General features: G+C 44.6%; 1 protein-coding gene across 1 annotated transcript; it reads left to right on the top strand.

Annotated features, from left to right (window-relative positions):
* Positions 1-2,012: 2,012 nt before the first annotated feature.
* znf507 (zinc finger protein 507) lies at positions 2,013-19,183 on the top strand. Its single transcript, XM_011494238.3, has 7 exons — positions 2,013-2,141; positions 4,357-6,564; positions 7,866-7,983; positions 8,071-8,179; positions 10,370-10,474; positions 14,060-14,194; positions 16,206-19,183. Exons 2-7 carry the CDS (start codon positions 4,360-4,362, stop codon positions 16,630-16,632), a joined length of 3,099 nt encoding a protein of 1,032 aa, XP_011492540.1. The 5' UTR covers positions 2,013-2,141; positions 4,357-4,359; the 3' UTR covers positions 16,633-19,183.
* The last annotated feature ends 194 nt before the right edge of the window (positions 19,184-19,377 follow it).

The raw sequence follows: 19,377 nt of genomic DNA, 5'->3' as shown, positions 1-19,377 counted from the left end.
CGTTCTATAGAATCTGCTTTTATTTAAATGTGCCCGTTAATTTTAGCATCACAAACGTGTCCAAAAGTGACAAACTTAAAATTCAAAATAATATGAATCTAGAAACTTCATTATGTTTAACAAGTTTAAACTGTAATAGTTGCTCTCAAGGAGCAACAGACTTATTAGATTAATCAATCTAGTCAATAAAGAAGATGTGAAAGAAGGAGAAGAAAAAGATGTGGGAGGTCCTGTAACTGACAACCCCTGTCTTAGAAAAGGGCAGAACGGGCAAAGAGGGACTCGGGTCACTAGGGGGCGGTGTTGAGCTGCACCTGTAGCAGGTCTTTGCTGCAAACAGGTGCAGGACCAGACTAAGGGTTTCGTCTGTTTGTGACTCCAGCATCCGTCAGTTCTGATTCCCAGATTTCAAAACTCCCAGGAGAATCAGAACCGCGTTGAGGCGGCTGCCTGTCGCTCTCCCATTAAAGAAGAGCACAGCCGGGTCACTTTGTGGGGTCAGATCACAGCGGGGGGCACAGCCACATCTGGGCCAGTGTTTTGAGAACAGCAGTTTGGCCAGTAAACAGGTTCAGGGGGGTAGTTTTTGTCCCAATTGTTGCTACAAACTCTGAGTTTTGCTAGGCCCTCAAAAGGCTTTTTTTATTCAGGAACTAGTTCTATCAGATCCATCTTTTGCATGGTTCTGTCTATGGTTTGCTTTTATATTTCTCCTGTTTGAAAGCTGATTCCACCTCCAGCTGCTGTTTTTCTTTTTTTGTCCTCATTTAAGACATTCTTGTCTTGATGGCGGAGTTCTGCCTCGTGTTGGGGCATAAAGGTTTTGGAGTACATGCTCACGTTTTTCATGTTTTCTTTCCCTGAGTGACTGACACTCCCCTCACGCTTATCTCCTCAGAGAGGACAGCTGCTCCATTTCTTTTTTACTGCTGCCTGAAGTTTAAACTTTAACTTTTTTAATGGCGACGGCTCATTTTAAAAGGATTTTTGTTTTGTTTTTTTACTGTGAAGCTGTCACACATTTACAGGCTTATCTCTTACGAAAACTGATTTACAAACTGTTGCTCATATAAAAACCCTTCAGGATTTTCTCAAGTGTTTCCTCTATCTGACTTTAAATAATCAAAATTTGCACAATCATTTATGTATCTGTTTACTTGTTTGTTTTTATTTTGGGGCTTTCATGACACGTAAATTTTTCCCTGTAAGATAAATAAAGTTAATTTCAATTCAAGTCTACTTTCTGAGGTTTCCTTTGTTTCTTCAGCCTTTTTTCGTAAATTGGGAAACCAACTTGAGTGATCCATAATTGTGTGTTTTTACAACAAAAATCCAAACAAAATTAAGTTGCAATCAGTTAAAAAAAGCAGATACCCAAAGGAAACACAGTAAATGTGTTTTTATGTATATTAATTAATTTAAATGAATATTACGGAATCAAGATATGAGGAGAAGATAAGGTTTGTGATTTTTAACAGGTGCAATTTTCCAGCATGTTGTCTTTTGCAATAAAATATGTTTGAGTTGGAAGTTTTTGTTTATGTGGAAATTATTTGAGGTTTTTTAATATTTTTATAAATTCTATTGGAGTACCAAAAGTTCATTTGAATAGGCTACATAATTTTGCACGATAAAAAACACTTATTTTTGTCAAAGATGAAAGAAAAGAGCGACATTAGAAATTAAATGGGCAAAACCATGAAAAATTCAAATAATAGAAAATTGCTTTTGCTAACAATATCTGTTAAATACATTTTTTAAATAGAGGTACCACAGTTTTTTTCCCTTTCCCAAAAGGGTAATTGTGACATAAAAATACTAATATGTATTACAGGTACAGACGTATTTTATTTGGTAGTTTAAACTGAAAAAGTCACAGAAAAATAGTACAGATGTGTGACGTTTGAACGCATCGCAAGGTGACCTTGTGTTAAACGAGCAGCACTTGAAGGCAGCACACCATACGCCCGCTGGCAGGACCACCTGACACAAACTCCGGGTCACGTGACCGCGGTTCCATCATCGCCATTTTGCAGTGTGGGGAGACAGTGAGGCCAGTCTCTTTTTTTATGGCTAACGAATAAAACCAAGCCGCTTTTTTATGCGCTGAGGACAAAGAGCGTCGAGTCTCGTTTCTGTCGGTGAGTATCTGGTTAGTTTTTACGTGAAGCTGCGCGCGCAGATGTCACTCATTAACAGACGTTTTAGTTTCGTGTGTGTGGGGGAAAAAAAACTCGTGTTGGAACAACAGGCTGTTATAAGCTAGCAGTGAGGCCACTGCCTGAACCCCAGTTTGAAACGAAGGAGTCCGCGTGAACGTGGGGGCTTTTTTCCCGCTCATTTCAACGCTTTTAGTCCTTGTGGGGCTTTATTATTTTATTTAAAGCGGGAGCGGGCCACATACATGTATTTTAGCCCTGAACAGGTGCTGCTGCGAGAGGGGCGGCTGACGTCCCCCCGTCCCCTCCCGGATCATGGAGTGACTCACTTAAGTATTTTCCTCTCCTCCTCCTCCAGCCGCTTCGGATCCAGAGTTTTTGATGTGTTCGCGAAAGCAGAAGTGGGAGAAAATGGAAGGGGAAGTGCGGTCAGAGGACCGCCGGGAGAAAGTGATGCAGACGTTAAAAAAAAGGGACATCAAACGGCGGGAGCTGAGAGATTTCCGGTTGCGTTTGTAAACAGACGCACGTGGTGGTTGTGAGCCGTGGGAATGGATGGATGGATTTAACTGTTGTCCTTATCAGGGGGTCTCTAAGCTCTGCTTTCAGTCTTCAAACCACACCGATGAAAGCTAATCTGTGCTGTTTGTTCAGTCCCGCCTTATCTGCCTCGCTTTACTGAAGGAGGATGATAACTTTCCTGTTTGCACTCAAGTCAAAACCTCATTTAAAAGGTTTTTTTTTTTTTTTAAAAGAAGTTTCATTATTGCTTTTCCAAACAACCAATTCACAAACAGCAGATAACCTTTTAGGGCATCTGGCCCCGCAAAAGCATAAATGTTGTTAATTTCTTAAAATAATAAATAAAAATTGGTTTGTATTTATTCAGAATCTGACTTGAAATATCAGATTGTTCTTCTATACATTATTGATTTGATTATTCTTATTAGGATCATTTCATTTACACTTTTCATGTCATATTTACAGATGAACATTGAATTTAAAGTAAAGGTTATTTTTTTGCACCTTTTATCAACAGCTTTTTCAGTAACAATATTAATAGGCAGTCGTATGGAGAGATGCAAACAATATTCAAATGTGACACTTTGTTGAGGAAAGCTTCACTAAATACCTGGGGGGGGGGGGGACGCCACGGGAGTCGACACGGCTCAAGCTTTAGTTTTTACAGAAACAAATACATCAACAGCTTGATTCCTGGTATCAAAATCCCATTCAACTGAACTCTTTCATTAAAAAAAGCTTCTCTTTTTAATGAAAAAAGAGGCCAATTCCCTTTGTAGAACCAAGAAAAGCAACTTCTTCACTTGAAAGTCTTCATTTGTATTTAAAATAGTGAAATAAAAGCTTTTTTTGGGTAAAAGTGGACCTTTTCCAGTCGGCCGGGCTGTCAGCGTTGCGGCTTTGACAGCCACAGGCGTGTTCCTGCGATCAGACGTGTTCTTCAGACAGGAAGCGGTGAAGTCAAATTGCCCTTTGTTTACATACCACAAACATGTTCTGTAGGCAGAAATACTGATCGCTGTGATCCCGTCTGACGCTTGTAGGAGCTTCTTTTGATTGGACTACAAAGCCAATAATCCCACACTGGTTTGGGTTCTTAACCCAGTCAGAAGCTCAGAGTGATGCAGAGCTGCATGTTTTAGACCTTTGGAGTCGCTCTTATGAAGTTACCAAACGGCTTTTGGTCCTTTTTGTGTCTAATCAGGATGTTAAAGATGATAGTCAGAAACACAGACGTTTGTGTTTTGCTGCTGAATTTCTAAAAATCCTTTCAGACTTTTTCTTTCGACATTAACTGGTCTTTAGACATTTTACTGTTTTCTATTTGATAGAAAAATAACCCTTTTTGTTGGAGGAGGCGGGGTTCAAGGTGTACTTCTTTAGAAAATGGTCGGCTGGAAGAATTTGAAGATTATTTTTGAAGGTGAACAACGGTTTAAATTTCATTGTATGAAAACTTTTTTGTACTTTTCTTTTATGTTCAAAGCTTGACTTTTGCTCTTCTTTTTTTAAGATTCTTTTTTGTTTATTAAACGTTGATTATGGGATGTTGGCACTTTTGGGAGGACAGGCAGAGAAGTTTCAGGGTTTAACATATATTTGAAGGGGATGATCAGCACTCTGTTGTGGCTCGGTCTAAACGCTGCCTTCGCTCTTGTTCCCTGCTGTCTTCCAGGTCATGGATGAGAACAGCGGTGCAGCTGTCCTCATCACACACTCTTCTTCATCTGCGGCCTCCTCTTCCCCCGTGCTGGGATCCCGCTCTCAGAGGCGGCAGCAGGAAGCCAAGGAAGCTCCCCGCCATTTTCAGCTGAGACAAGCCGACGACTCTCTCATCCAAGTCATCGAGAAGCTCAGTAAGATCGTTGAGAAGCAGCCCCATCGGCGGGGCACCCTGGGGGGCCAGAAGCGGGTGCTCCATGTGGCAACTTCTGCGGGAGGGGGTGCCGTTGAGGAGGCTTCTGCGTGTAAGAAAGTTAAAAGGCACTGTCCGGAGGAGGCCAGGAAAGCGGGCGGCCATGACGGCGCTCTCTCCTCACCGGCGTCGGGTGACGACAGCAACAACAACAGCGTGGCCACGGGCGGGGCCCAGAGGCGGACGGTGACGTGCTACCAGTGCAGCCTGTGCCCCTTCCTGTCCCAGACGCTGCCCCAGCTGAAGGAGCACCTGAAGCAGCACAACGAGCAGCACAGCGACCTCATCCTCATGTGCTCCGAGTGTCACTTTGCCTCCAGAGACCAGGCTCAGCTGGAAGCTCACGTCCGGCTGCACTTCGACGAGGGAGGGGACACCAGGGGCAGCTCTGCACCTTCAGACCTGGAGGGGAAGGAGGATGTAGACGGGGGGCGCAGCAGGTTGCATGGGGAGGGGGTCCAAGGCTCGGTGGAGAGCTCCAGGAAGAGCTGGTACAAGTTTGAGGAGTATGGTCTGTACCGCTGCCTGATCTGCAGCTACGTCTGCACACAGCAACGGATGCTGAAGACCCACGCCTGGAAGCACGCCGGCCTGGTGGATTGTTCCTACCCCATTTTTGAGGAGGAAGATGGGGGCTCCGCAAAAAAAGAGGTGCAAGTTCCTGCCAACAGCGTGGCCCCCAGGGAAGACATCGTCGTGCTTTCTCCCGTTCTTCAAGACCAGAGCCTGCAGAAACTCCCCTTCAAGCTCCAGCTCTGCGTGCCTCTGACCGTCGAGAACAAGGAGGACACGCTGAATCTCACCGTTCCCGGTCTCAGTCAAAGTCCAAAAGCCGCAAAAGGGGAGGAGGACAGCGAGTACCCCAAAGACATGGGCTCAGAGGAGCCTGCGGTGGAGGTGCAGGTGACCACTGAGGCGGAGGCCGAGCTGGAGTTGGACGGTCGGCGCGGCGGCTCCTCTGTGCCGGACAGCCTGCTGTCGTCAGCTCAGAAGATCATCAACAGCAGTCCCAACAGCGTGGGCCACATCAACGTGATCGTGGAGCGGCTCCCTTCAGCTGAAGACTCGCTCCTGGTGACCAAGCCCCTCCTGCTCGGCCCGGACATGGACCGGGACAAGGGCTTGCTGGCTGCTAAACAGGGAGAGCAGGACTACGCAGCAGACGTCGCCGCTGACAGTCAGCCTGCAGGGGGCGACGTCAAACCCCCTGGTATCAAAAGCAGCGACTCCTCGAGGGATGAGAACATCCCGCCTGCCGGTCGCAAGAGGACCCACTCCGAATCCCTCCGCCTTCATTCTTTGGCCGCCGAGGCTCTCGTTGCCATGCCGATGAGGATGCCGGAGCTGCCCGCCTCCGGCGCCAAAGTGAACCTGACGCCGTGCGCGGGCCATAAGCTTTTGGAGGCGGGAAAGAAAGCTTCTGACAAAGGGAGCGCAGCAGCTCTGCTGAATTTAGAGCTTGGCAGCGAGGAAGATTTATGTCCACTGGCCGGCGGAGACGACGAGAGCCCCTCCACGAAAGCTGGCATCAGCATGTCGCTGCTCACCGTCATCGAAAGACTCCGAGAGCGCTCGGACCAGAACGCCTCAGACGAGGACATTTTGAAGGAGCTGAGGGACAACGCGCAGTTCCAGCGAAGCGGCCTGGCTGGCGTGGTCGCGGAGAACGGAGCGGAGGGCTACATGTGCAGCATCCCCGGAGGAGACGGGCTGCCTCCCGATGGGGGCTTGGTGGACTACGTCCCCGGCAGCGAGAGGCCGTACCGGTGCCGTCTGTGCCGCTACAGCAGCTGCAACAAGGGCTACATCAAGCAGCACCTGCGGGTGCACAAGCAGAGGCCGCCGTATCAGTGTCCCATCTGTGAGCACAAAGCCTCTAACAGCAAAGACCTGGAGAACCACATGATCCACCACTGCAAGACCAGGACGTACCAGTGCAAACAGTGTCCAGACAGCTTCTACTACAAGGTGAGAACTCCTCCTGGCTTCAAACGGGTTTGCTCTTCCCCGTAAACCCCAGCAACCGCTTTCACGCCGGAGTTGTTTACAGCCTTTTGACTCTTCAACCGTTTCAGGCTTTGAATAAGCGGATTAATGTTGATTGCGTAAACGGTCGATGAGTTATGGTGCGTCAAAGAGAGTCTGTTATTTAGGTGTCGCTGGCGACAACTCTGGTATTAAAGGGTTGATGGCCGACAAAGTATGCATGCTGAGAAATTAACGCACGCCGTGGACAAAACACAGGACGGTTCAGGCTTCCACGGTAAGTGACCGTACAATGGTCACTTACAAAAGACAGAAACATTCAACCAGTTTTTAGTCCTTTATTCTTGGTATTTTTTCGGTTTGGATTGCCTTTTTTTTCACCAAAAGCGGACTCTTTGTCAGGTGGTGCGGCTCTTTTGCCGGCTCTGCCAGCGCGGACCTCGAGTGCAGCGCCAGAGGAAAGCCTGTAAAGATTGTGTTCAGTTGGAAAAGTGTGAAAATGCTCATATCTGGCTGAAAAAGTGGATCAAGTGTGTAGTGAGGAGTTCTGCAGCCTTTAAACATCTGGAATGACTAAAATTAAGTTGACTGCTTTGCAGATTTTGGAAGTTATTTTCAGAAATTAATACCCACATAAACGCGGGGCGACTGTATATCTTAGCATTTCATCACTCTATCAAACAAACTCAAGTTTTTGCTTCCTTTTAAGTCTAAGTTTTTTTAAAACGTTCAAACTGCAGAGGTTGTTTTTTTTCCCAGCATTTTGTCTGTTATGTGAATCTTAAAGTGTTGTAGCTAGCACCGCCTCTTTTGAGGTTTTGCTAATCAGTCCTTTGAAGCTCCGCCCAGTAAAAACCTCTCCGGTCTGCTGTCTGTCCTCTCACAACAAGTGAGATGGAGAAGCACCAAGCTAAACGCCATATTAGGCCTGACATCTGATTTAGGACTGGAGATGTTTTTCAGCAAACAGTTGATCACACAGCCGCCTCCACATCATTAGTCGCTGCTCTGCTGTGTGAAGACAGGAAACGAGGGAACAGAATGTGTGGAATCGGGCGTCTCTCCAGCTGTGAGTTCATGTTTATAGAGTTGATTCATTTCAGCTTCATCCAGCCAGTTTTAGACTTTGGGTTATGATGGATTATCTTGAACAGATGAAGGATAAGTTGCTGCTTGTGCCCCGTCTAGTTTTAGACGATAACCCATGCTAGTAGTTTCACTTCCTGTTTGTTGAAATGTACATTTGATTGTTGTTTTTGTTTTTTTTTCTTCATCTACCCCAGAGTCAGTTAAGAAGTCATGAACGGGAGCACCTCAGCGTCGGGGGCGACGTGCCGGCCCTCACGGCGGTCGCAGAGGCCGTCGCCTCAGTGGAAGACGCCGACATGGGAACGGACGAAGGTAAAGCCGACACTTCGCCGGCGGACGGTTTGGTGTTTTGGCGCTCAGACCGCAGTGAAGAGCCGCTCTGTTGAATGTCCCCTCCAGAGGGTAACGCGCAGAAGATGTTCAAATGCGACGTGTGCAACTACACCAGCTCCACGTACGTCGGAGTGAGGAACCACCGGAGGATCCACAACTCTGACAAACCGTACCGGTGAGTCCGCTCAAAGAAATGCACGCATAGGAGTAGAAATGTTCACCGGAGATGAAAGACGCTCTTTGAACTGCCGTCACTCTTATCCTGACCACAGGAGTATTTGTATTTTTTTAATTTAACCTTTATTTACCTAAGAAATGTCCCATTGAGATTAAGAATCTCAAAGGAGTCCTGGCTAGGAGGAAACAATAAGTTACATTTACAATAAAAATCTAAACATTTAAAATTTTAACTACAATTTAAAAAGAGAGTTAATGTTACAGAGGTACAGTTAAAAGGGATTTTCTCCTCCATTCTTAGCCTGGATTTAAAAATATTCAGTTGGAGGAGTCGACTCCTCTGTGGTTAACGGTGTTATTCTCACACATTCACCCACTGATGAACCAAATACATGCCGGCGTTTTGGTGTTGTGTTTTCATGCAGGAAGTGATGAAAGTTTTAATCTGATGCTGCAGATCAAAAGAAAACCCCTTTCTTCTGCATAAATAAGGAGGCTGCTGCAGCTGCAGAGCACGGCCACCACGGCCCACCTCGACCTGAAAGACTAATCATCCTTCAGGCCGACGCCTCAGAAACCCCACATCCCACGATCAGTGTGTTTGTGTGGAGGAGAGAGGCCGGCAGCATCCTTAAACCATTTGAAAGGGTTATTCTTTCACATTTGTTCTTCAGCTCTGAGTTTTTATCCCTTTAAAAAAGAAAATACGACGGGGCAAGACTTTTAGGAGTTTTACGTCACAGAGTTAGCTTTATGTCATTTAAAAAGAAACGACCATAAAAGTGTTATGTTCAGAAGTATGTAGTGTAGACTTCATGCTTTGGTTTTTGACATAACAAAAATTGTGCGTTTCACTAAAAGCATCCACACAGATGCATTATAACATGTTATTTTTGTTTGTTTTAACAGCTTATACAAGCAAAATCAACTTTTTGAGCTTTTAAGTGTTAATTTTAATGTTAGGGTCCAGCTGCAATGTGTATAGAGATCCTCTAGGGGGCAGTAAAGCTGTTCTGATCATCTGAACAGGCTACACTTGACATTGCATTGACTGCATTTGTGTCTAAAAGGGAGTTTGTTGTGATTTGAAGATGGAAACACATGGAAATGAATCTGTTTCTCAGCTTTTCTTGGGGGAAAGAAACAGATCAAATTTACTCTGATGTGACAATCGTATCATTTTTATAGATTAAAAACCAACCTTTTGAAGAATTGGTCAAATCGGACTCTTTCACACGTCTGCTCTTTTCAAATTTTAGAGTCTCCACTGAAAATGTTACCAAATATTTTGAATTGAAATGTAACCAAAAAATATTTGTAACCATAACATGTTTTTTGTTATGGTTACAAAGACATTTAAACCAGAGATGAGTCAAACCCAAACCCCTATTTATGTACATTTCCTATCTGGAAACATTTTTTTGTCATCAAACAAAAGAAACCTTCACCAACTCTGGTGAAAGACGCTCAAAAACCCCTGATATTTGGATAAAAAGGGGGGAACATCCGTTTTTCTTCAGTTTGTATGAAAGCAGAGAAATCTGCTGGCTGGTCTGGACGACCGTCTCTGTTTTCCTCCAGCTGCTCTCAGAAAGAGTGCTCTCTGCCCTGACCTTGGCTTCAGATATAAAAACGCAGAACTTTTGGAATTGCAGAAACTTCCATATTTCCCTTCAACACTGTGATTTTCGCCCTCTAATCATTTTCCACAGCTCCACTCGGGGCTCCTTGATTTCTGCACTGGCCGCTCTGCCAGCAGATTACAGCTGGAGAGTTTCTGATGAGTTTCTCCCTCCTTGAACTGTTCAGCTGGAATTTTGCTGCAGCTTTAAGCCCGTTCATAAACCCAGGCAGGCAGAAGACTCATGTCGATGAAAAAACCAACAAGAATTTTGTTTTGCGTCTCAATAAAAACCTCTTGGCTTTAATGTTGGGCAGCTATCCGTGCGTAGCCTCCAACAAAACCGGCGTTTGCCTCTAAAGCTGCAACAAAAGCCTCATCTTCAAACATCCCGGGAGAAACGCTGATTTACGGTTTCCTTAAAGGAGCAATTTCCTCTGTTCTGCTGTAAATCCCTGGTCTCCCTGCAGGCCACGGGCTGGGAGCGCCGCTCTGACCTGGCTCTGCTGCTTGTTAGGCGGCTGCCCCGTCCTCACGCTCTCCCTCTGCTTCTTCTGCCCCCGCCAGCTGCTGTAGCTGCGACTTTGCCACCACCAACATGAACAGCCTGAAGAGCCACATGAGGAGGCACCCCCAGGGGCATCAGGCGGTGCAGCTGCTGGAGCAGTACAGGTGAGGAGGGGACGAGGCGGGACGGACCCGGCCCGCAGGACCTCGTGTCAACCTTCGTGTTGGACGGCACGAACAGACTCTGATTGGTGATCTCCACTGTAGTGGATGTAGCGCTAAAGCACCTACAGGATGGTTTCTCTGAAAAAAATAACCTGAACTGTTCAGAATAAATGCGGTATTCAAGTCATTTTAGAGCAGCGAACACCTAAGAAGGCTGTGAAAAACTAGAAAAGCAGCGAAGCCCTCATCCCGCTGAGGTGTGATGCTACTAAACACAGGTTTTGTTTCCAATCACCTCCATCTTATGGCACATTTGATCTATTTATCTTCTCTAAGGTACATGTATTGTATGGAATTATTTATTCACAAAGCACATTTTATGCAGCAAACTGCAACACAAAGAGCCTTGCATGGTAAAAAAAAATAAAATCCTCTTCTCCTTCACCCTCTAGTTTATTTTTCCTCTCAATCTTCTAAATTTCTCTGGAAAAATAGTAAATAAATTGCTTGCTGTGGACAGGAATCTAAATATTTAATGAAGGATGATAAATGTAAAGTGTTTATAGGTCCGCAGCTAAAGAAACGCTGGACTTCTGTCCTTTGAAACATCAGTAACTAACTTGCTACATAATATTTATCGTTAAATGAAACCTCATTTGGATGTCGCTTTAGAGAAGGGCGTCTGCTAAACACTAAATGTAAAAAAATATATATTTTAATTGATTGACGGCTGTGCTTCTACATACATGTTGCACATTTCATGCGTGATATATGCAGTTCATAAGTGTTTCTTGCGTCCGTCGATGTGTGCAGATGTCCGTCAAAGTTTTTTTAGCCGACGGGACTTTACGTGAATTTGCTGTTCATAGTTTAGGTTGTACCTTTACGTTAATTTATACCTTCTTCTGTGGTTTAAACGTGTTTCATTTAGGATACATCTGTGAAAATTTCACATAAAGACCACAGCTTTATATAGTTTTAAAACACGTACAATAAAACATATTTTTCCCTTACGAACATGTTTGGGTGAAGCTCGTTATCCCCATATGTTGCCGAGTCGCAACCTACCATTTAATCCAGAAATGCTGCAGAAAAATCGCATCACCTGGTGGTTTTAAACAAAATAAAGCTTACGGATGAAAAACCAAGTAATAATTATATAATTAAAAATGCATTCAGGCAATGAAGGTTAGACTCACCAACACTTTGGACACAGACCAAGTTAATGAACAAAGAATGAAAATGATCCCATACTGGCATTTCATTGGTCCACCGCTGAAAGGTTTTCTGATAAAGAAAGAAAAGCTGGTTCTGCTGTCTCTATGTGAAACATTCACACAGATGTTGGTGACATTCGCTGTTTGTGTAATCGTATAACATAAAGCTGCACCATTTAAAAAATACAACAACACAATTTGTCCATTTATGGGTCACGGGGCTGCTGGAGCCTATCCTGACTACTCGGCAGGGGGAATCCTGGACAGGTCATCAGTCTGTTGCAGGGCCACAATCGCACACCCATGGAGAAAAGCCGCGCATTTATTAAGTCAATTTCCCAAATAAAATTTGCAATAAAATTAACAATTAACAGCGCATGGCGTTCTGCGTCCTGATTGGCTGTAGACCTTGCCAATCAATCTCTGTTCCGCGTCTCCTGTACAGAATGTGTTCAGTTTGCCAAATTCTGTAACACTGGACTTATTTGTTTACAAAGGTTTGAACTTTGAGAGTTTAAAAAAAAAGAGAGAAGAGTGTAAAAATGTTCATTTCTGGCTAACAAATGTGTGTAAAGCGTGTAGTGAGGGGCGGTACAGCCTAAAAACATCTAGAATCCTGCTACACAGAATTCACCTATCGCAGGTTTTTATGGAACGGATACCTCGCCACAAACGACTGAACACGCTTTGTCGTTTAGAAAAAAACTGGTTAAAAAAAAGACTTCCATCCACCTGTTTGCCCTTTTCTACTTATAAATACTGCTTGTAGTTTAGCTGTCATGGAACAGGTGGATCTGTAGGAATCCTCCACAGAATCCTTTGGAGCGCAGAAGTTGCAGAGTTTGTGTCGGTTGCTGGTGGTGTGGATGAAACTCAGATGTTTGCTGATGCAATGATTGCGTATCTCTATAGGCTCAGCGATGATGGTGATTCTGTGAACATCAACTAACCTGAGGACAAAACTTTGATAGAGAAAGAAGTGCAGTAGAGAAAGTTATCGCTCTGTTCGGATGAATCAGAAAAACTGAGTCGCTGAATCTAATCTAACTTTAATCACTAATCTGCAGTCAAGACGAGACAATCAGGCGTACAAACCGGGGACCGTCGAACCGTGAACTAAAACCGCCTTATTGTTTGTCTTCATCCCAAAGAACTGGCATGTCTTTGGCGGGGGGTCCCAGTGTTCGTGAACCCCCTCTGTTATACGGTCGTCTTCTTTTCCTGCGTACGTTTTTCCTCTGGGAACCCTTGAGTTTGGGAAGAAGGGAAATCAATCAATCAATCCAGGATCAATCGATATAAACCAGGAGAAGCCAGAAAGGGTTCAGACAAACAACTTCTGTGTGGTACCAAACACTAATGAACAGGAATGTGATCGCTGATGTAAACAACCCCATGGAGGGTTAGTGGTCACAGTTATCATATGACTGTTGTTGAATCACAACACATGGTGGGATTTTATGTTTTTTCTTTCCCAAAGGACTTCAGCTCGTTGTTAAGGCTTCGTCTCTGATGCTGAGGAGCCGGTTTAGTAAGGGTTAATGGCAGACGAGGCGTGCATGATCAGAAATGAACGCCATTTCTGATCATGCACACTTCGTCAGCCATTAACCCGCTTATACAATGGTCACTTACAAAAGAAATAAACGGTCAACCAGTTTCGATTTGGATCGCTTTTTTTCACAAAAAGCGGACTATTTAGGTGGTGTGGTTATTTTGCCGGCTCGGTCGGCGCGGACCTCAAGTGCAGCGGCCAATGAAAGCCATGTCTATGCTGATGGTCACGATGGTTTAATAAAACACCAGATCAGAGAAATTTCACGTCTTACCGCTTGTTTTTGTCCAGAATGGATGATGAAGATGATGAAGCTCAAGTTGGTTTTAAAGACGCCAGAGCAGTGATACAGAACGTTTAAGCTGTGTGACCGGAACTACTTTTTTAGGCGTGTGGTTATCAATGTGCGTTATCACTTTTTATGCCATGGTCTGGGTGAATACTCGATTCTGATTGGCTGCTGGGTGTGCATTAAAAAGTCAAAAATAGTCCTCTTTTCAATCCAAACTGAAAAATAAGAAGAGTTGAGGACTAAAAACTGGTTGAATGTTTATTTATCGTCTAAGTGATCGTGTAAGCGGGTTAATGGCCTTTGAAGCGTGCGTTATCAGACATGAACGCACTCCTCCACTTTGCGTCGGACGGTTCAGGCTTCCACGTCATGCCTTAAATTCTGATGAGGCTCTCTTCGTCAGCGTTTAACCCTCACTTAAAGCACAGCCAGCAGCCAATCAGAATGGAGAATTCCCCCGGGCCGTGGTGTAATAGTGTTTAAAACACCCCCCCCAACGTGACCGTATTTTCCTCTGCTAGGTGTTCCCTGTGTGGATATGTGTGCAGTCACCCCCCGTCTCTAAAGTCCCACATGTGGAAACACGCCGGAGACCAGAACTACAACTACGAGCAAGTCAACAAAGCCATAAACGAGGCCATCTCCCAGAGCAGCCGGTAAGCTTCTGCCGGCGTCGGCTTCATCTCTGCCCCGGTGTCTGTCTCCATGGCTGCCGGTACCTCGCTCCTTCTACGCCTTTAAGGTGGATTCATTCTGCTTCCATTAAGGTTTGCCTTCAAGGCTGAACATCCTGAGTCCGTTTAAGACAAATGGGATTCATTTCTTATGATTGAATACCAAAATGATTGGCTTGTTCATGAACTAGGAGTTCATACATAAAAGAAGTTTGCATTGAAAGCTGAATCAAAGTAAAGGCTGTTTTTCTGTCTAAAAGTTGCTCTGAACAGAAATGGAATCGTTCATTTTGGTTTCTTTGTTTCAACCGAAGAAAACTTCAAGCAGCTGCTCTAAAACTGGGCCGTGCTTGAACTATTATGGACTCGTTTCATTGAAAAGAAACCGTCCAGGACCAGGACTGCGTTAGTCCCAAAACCCTGGAGGTTAGCATGTTAGAGCTGTTTCCAATTATTATGATGATGTTTTTGTGATTGACGTTCCTCTTCTGCAACAGCAGCACGTCTCTGTTTACCCTCCAGCGGTTTTCCCCGCCTCCTCTGCTGCATTGCAGTATAAGAATGTGTGTAGGTGTGTGTGTGTGTGTGTGTGTGTGTGTGTAGGTGTGTGTGTGTGTGTGTTCACTTCAAATAAAACAAACATCAAAACACAAACACGGCTAGACGTTTTATGCTGTGATGTTTTTGAGGAAAAGCTCCAAACGGCTTTGGGCCCCCATGACCTCCTCATCTAGGACACAGTGTAGCGCTCCAAGCGTGTCCGCCGGACGGACTGCAAACAGTCTTTAGCGCGCGCTCGCGTCTGCATTTCAAGTCTGTCCGGTGAAGAGCGAACTCCTGCCGTCAGAGGGGAGACGTGTCGGCAGTTACTTGGCATTTCCGACAGCAAATACCTGCAGAACTCGGAAGAGACGACCTCTCAGATCCCTCATTTTCCAAGCGCTTTCGCTCAGACTAAAGCAGAGCAGGGTCAAAGGTCATGTCGAGCTTTGAAAACCCGGGCAGTGTCCGAATTCCCACCCTAACCCCTAACTACTAAAAAACTATCTATGTAGTGCCCTGAATTTAAAAATCATGGTCACTACGTTTTTGTTTTGTGATGTGAAAAAGTGATCAGGTGTCGCTTGAATGAGTCATGCAGCTGCTGCTGTTATTTGTCCACCTTGTGTATTTCATTTAACATTATCTGTGAACATTACAAGTACTGAAACGGGGCAAGCAGTTAATTAAAAATCAGACACACACTAAAAAAATCCCCCATAGTGTTTAATGGACTGTCCCTCCCTTGCACAGGAGGATGCGGGCTTTTCCCCCCCAGAAGCCCTTGAAGTTTGAACACGGGACTCACAGAAAAAGTAGATTATTAGCAAAGATGATTGTGTTTATTACAGTTCAAGTCACGCACCATATGCAGTCCTGTAACTTTAAAAAAGACAAATAAAACGTGGTGGTCATCGTCACATCCCTAATTTAAATAAAAAATGGTGGTAAAAATGTTCCGCCGCAATGCATTGTGGTCTATATTTGCCGATCTAGTGAGCATCGCTGCACACTGGTTTTTCCCCAGAGACTTCTGGGAAATCTCCAGGGCACTGGATTTGGGAATTGCAGATTTGGACAGCACTACAGAAAGGCGAACGCACTAAATAGTGCACTATGTAGGGGCTAGGGTGGGAATTCGGACACAGCCCAGCTCTGAAAATGAGTCGCAGTATGGACGCCGCCATGTTCTAGCCAGACGTCGTCAGTGAGCGGTGATTGGTCCAAGTCGGTCTGACTCATGTTTCTATGGCAACCACTTTCACCAATCAGAAGTGAGCTTGTTGGAGCCTTACCACTTGAAAGTGGTCTCGGGAGAATCTGTTTTTGAACGTTGGAGGTGGCGGCCAGCAAGCTCCGCCTTCTTTTAGTTGAGGTATCTAATTGGTCAGTTTATAACTTATAATAGAACTGTCTTATAGCTGATGTTTTTTTTTTCTTTTTTGACCCTCAGAGCTCCTCATAAGTTGGCTGCAGTGGTGGAGTCCGTGGCTGAGGGTCCCGCGGGGGCCGCACCCTTAAAGGAAAAGGTCAAGCTGGAACCTCCCTCGCCGCTCCCATCGGCAGCCAAAACCGACGGCGCCTCGGGCGTCCCCGCACTTCCCGCCGACTCCTCTCAGTGTCCCCAGGAAGCTCCGCCCCCCCAGCAGAAGGACCCCGAGCAGTCTAAAAGCTGCCCGTGTGCCGGCCAGCCGCCCCCCACCCCCAGCATGGAGTACTGCGTCCTCCTGTTCTGCTGCTGCATTTGCGGCTTCGAGTCCACCAGCAAGGAGCGTCTGATGGAGCACATGAAGGAGCACGAGGGCGCCATCATCAGCATCATCCTCAACAAGGAGCAGCAGCAGGCGGAAACCCAGGCCAGCCTCCAGAGAGCTCAGTGAGACCCCCCCAGGACTGCTCCCCCCGCCTCTGAAGGTAACAGGAGTCCACTTCCAAGCAGATCAGCATTTCAGGTTGAGGAGCTTTGACCCAAGTAAGAGTCTGTCATACCTCAGCAGCACCCAGCTTCTCCTTTGACTGGAAGGCAGCTCTTTATCGCTACTGTAATATTTAATGTGTTCAATCCAAGTCAAGCCAGGCTCCAACCCAGTAAAGGAGGTACTGAACATCCCCTCATATTCATCCGTTTGCATTTTTTAAATCCGGATCTGAAACCGCTTCAGCCGCTGGAATCCTCCACAGCTTCTGGACGTGTGGGAGGAGCCTCTTTCACCTCGCCGCCTGCTGCTTACAAGAACTTTTCAAAGAAAAGGGAAGAAACATTTTGAACCGAACGGTGCCAAGTTTCCAGAGAGCAGGAAAGTGTAGAGAGAACGTCACCTGTGATTGTGGTGCTCATTTTAGTTTTTTTTTGTTTTTTAATATATATTCAGTCTGTTTTTTTAAATGTTGTGTATAGGAATGTTTGTAATCTAAATCTCTGGTGTCCAGAATGGATTATTGTCCCCGATGAGCACGGCTGAACCGAGACGCAGAGATGGAGACCAGATTTAAGGGGGCATTTCTCTGAGGACCCCATCTCTGCGTCCTCCTGTGACGAGCAGAAGCGGCCGTAGAAACATGGAGATCTGCACAGATTACCAGTGGAAACCGTAATCCACCATTAACTTCATCTCCCAGGATTCTCTGCTGTAGGAATGGTGACCGTCTAAGAAGAAGGCAGTGAATACAGCTGGAGTTGCACCTGAATGTGAGGTTTCAACTTTCTGTTAACTCCCGTCTCCTGCTTGGCGTCTGGGCTGAAATGACTGGAAGAGGCCTTTTCACACGGAGCAGCAGTCGGATGAGAGGTTTGCTGATGATCCGGGGAAAATCCGGATCACCTTTCTCCACGTGTTTCCAAAACGCGTTTCTGAGCGGCACTTTGATCGACCGTAGTTCAAAAGTGCTTCACGGTGGAGGTGGACCTGCAGGAAACGTGCGTTTTGGGCCAGAAAACAATCCGTTTGTGAAAACAGTGTCATTGAAATGTGTCACAAAGACAGACAACCCCGGAAAAATGGACCCGCAAAATCAAATACCGCTTTTATATTCTTGTTGTTTAGCAGAAAAACAAAAAAAGGAAAGCTGAGAGTCGATTCATTTCAGTCCAGGTCCTTCTGGATGATGACGATACGTTAAATAAAGTTTCATGACGTCATCCCAAACCCCAAAATGATCACTTTTTAGGCATTGCTGCTGTTTTTTTGTTTGTTTTTTTAACCGAAATGTTTCAATTAAAACAAGGAATTTCTTTGTAGTTCACAGTTTGGGTGTTTCTGCAAAGTTAGATCTCTGATCAATTCTCCAGACCTTCTAAAAATAATAAAAAACGGACAAGTATGCAGTCAAATCAGGATCAGCTTAGAGGGAATGAGGCACCAGGTTGCAAATATGACGAGAGAAAAAAAAGAAAATCTGAAAAGTTTGAAACTCAAAGGTGCACAACGTAAACTAAAACGCAATCTTAAAAAGTTGAAAAAGCAATGATCTGCTGGTTTGATAGTTGGGTTCATCAACAGACGCTGATCTGACGTCACCAAAACCCCTGGAACCACATGTCAATCATGTCTCGTTAGCCAATGGGCTCAAAGCTCCTCCCACATGTGGATTTTTGAATTAAAACTGTAAATTGAGGCTTGAAAATAAAAGCCTAAAAACCCAAACCAGCAGCTGCTACTAATGAACATTTTGCTTTAGTCGCTAACTATTTCAGATTTATTGCTTTACGTTTTCACTATTCAAACGTAGGATTTTTTTTGAATTTTCAACATTCTTCGTTTTCAATTTTCTTTAAATTTACAATCTGGTTATTTATTCTCTTTATCCTGGTTTGAGCCCATGAACCAGATTGAAACGTTCTTTGCTCCTTCCTAATGTGCCATATTTATAAAAGTGTCGTTAACTCTTGTGTTGTTGGTTTTGTGCCTTTTTTGTTCATTCAAAAATTTCATGTGCTAAAAGTGTCGCCTGACCTTTGACCCCTTTAAGCTTCCCAGAACAGATTTTCATGCCAGTGAAACGCACATAGTTGTTTTTGTTTTGTTTTCTTATGAAATGCAGAGAAATCCATGCAACAACCCAAGTTAGTGTCCTTTGCTTGAACACTTTATATGTCATTTATATGATATACAATCCTAAAACTGACTTTTCTTCAAAAGAAACCATGTATTTTAAAGGAATTTGTTGGGGAAATCCAGTTATGAACTGACCTAGTTGTGTATTTAAGGGAAGTCTTGTTGGTTTTTTTAAGCTAAAGGCCTCAGTTAGCATCAGTGTGCATTGAAACCAAAGGAGGTGGAGGCGATGAAGCCCATTGGTGTATTTTTATGCTCGTTTTTGTAAAGCGGATGAAACGCGCAGCTGTGTCAGAATGTGACGGGACACCATTTATATTTGGAACTTCAAAATATACAGTGTATTTTTTTGGAAATAAAAAGATTTTAAATAAAACCCGCTTGTCTTTGATTTTAGAATTTAAATGAGGTTCAATTTAAAGTTACATATAAATGAGGTTTAAGCTTTGAAGATTTGATTTTAAAAAATAAAATACAATTATTCAGTGGTGTGTCTGAGCAGCAGCTTTTAATGTTCTAGAGCAAGGAGAGATAGAGCAGGAGATCTCACTCTTGTTTGGGTTCAAGAAA

Source organism: Oryzias latipes, chromosome 3 (assembly GCF_002234675.1).
Source record: "Oryzias latipes chromosome 3, ASM223467v1".
Lineage (NCBI taxonomy): Eukaryota > Metazoa > Chordata > Actinopteri > Beloniformes > Adrianichthyidae > Oryzias > Oryzias latipes.
Note: the sequence above shows the minus strand (reverse complement) of the source record. Positions and strands in the feature narration are given on the sequence as shown.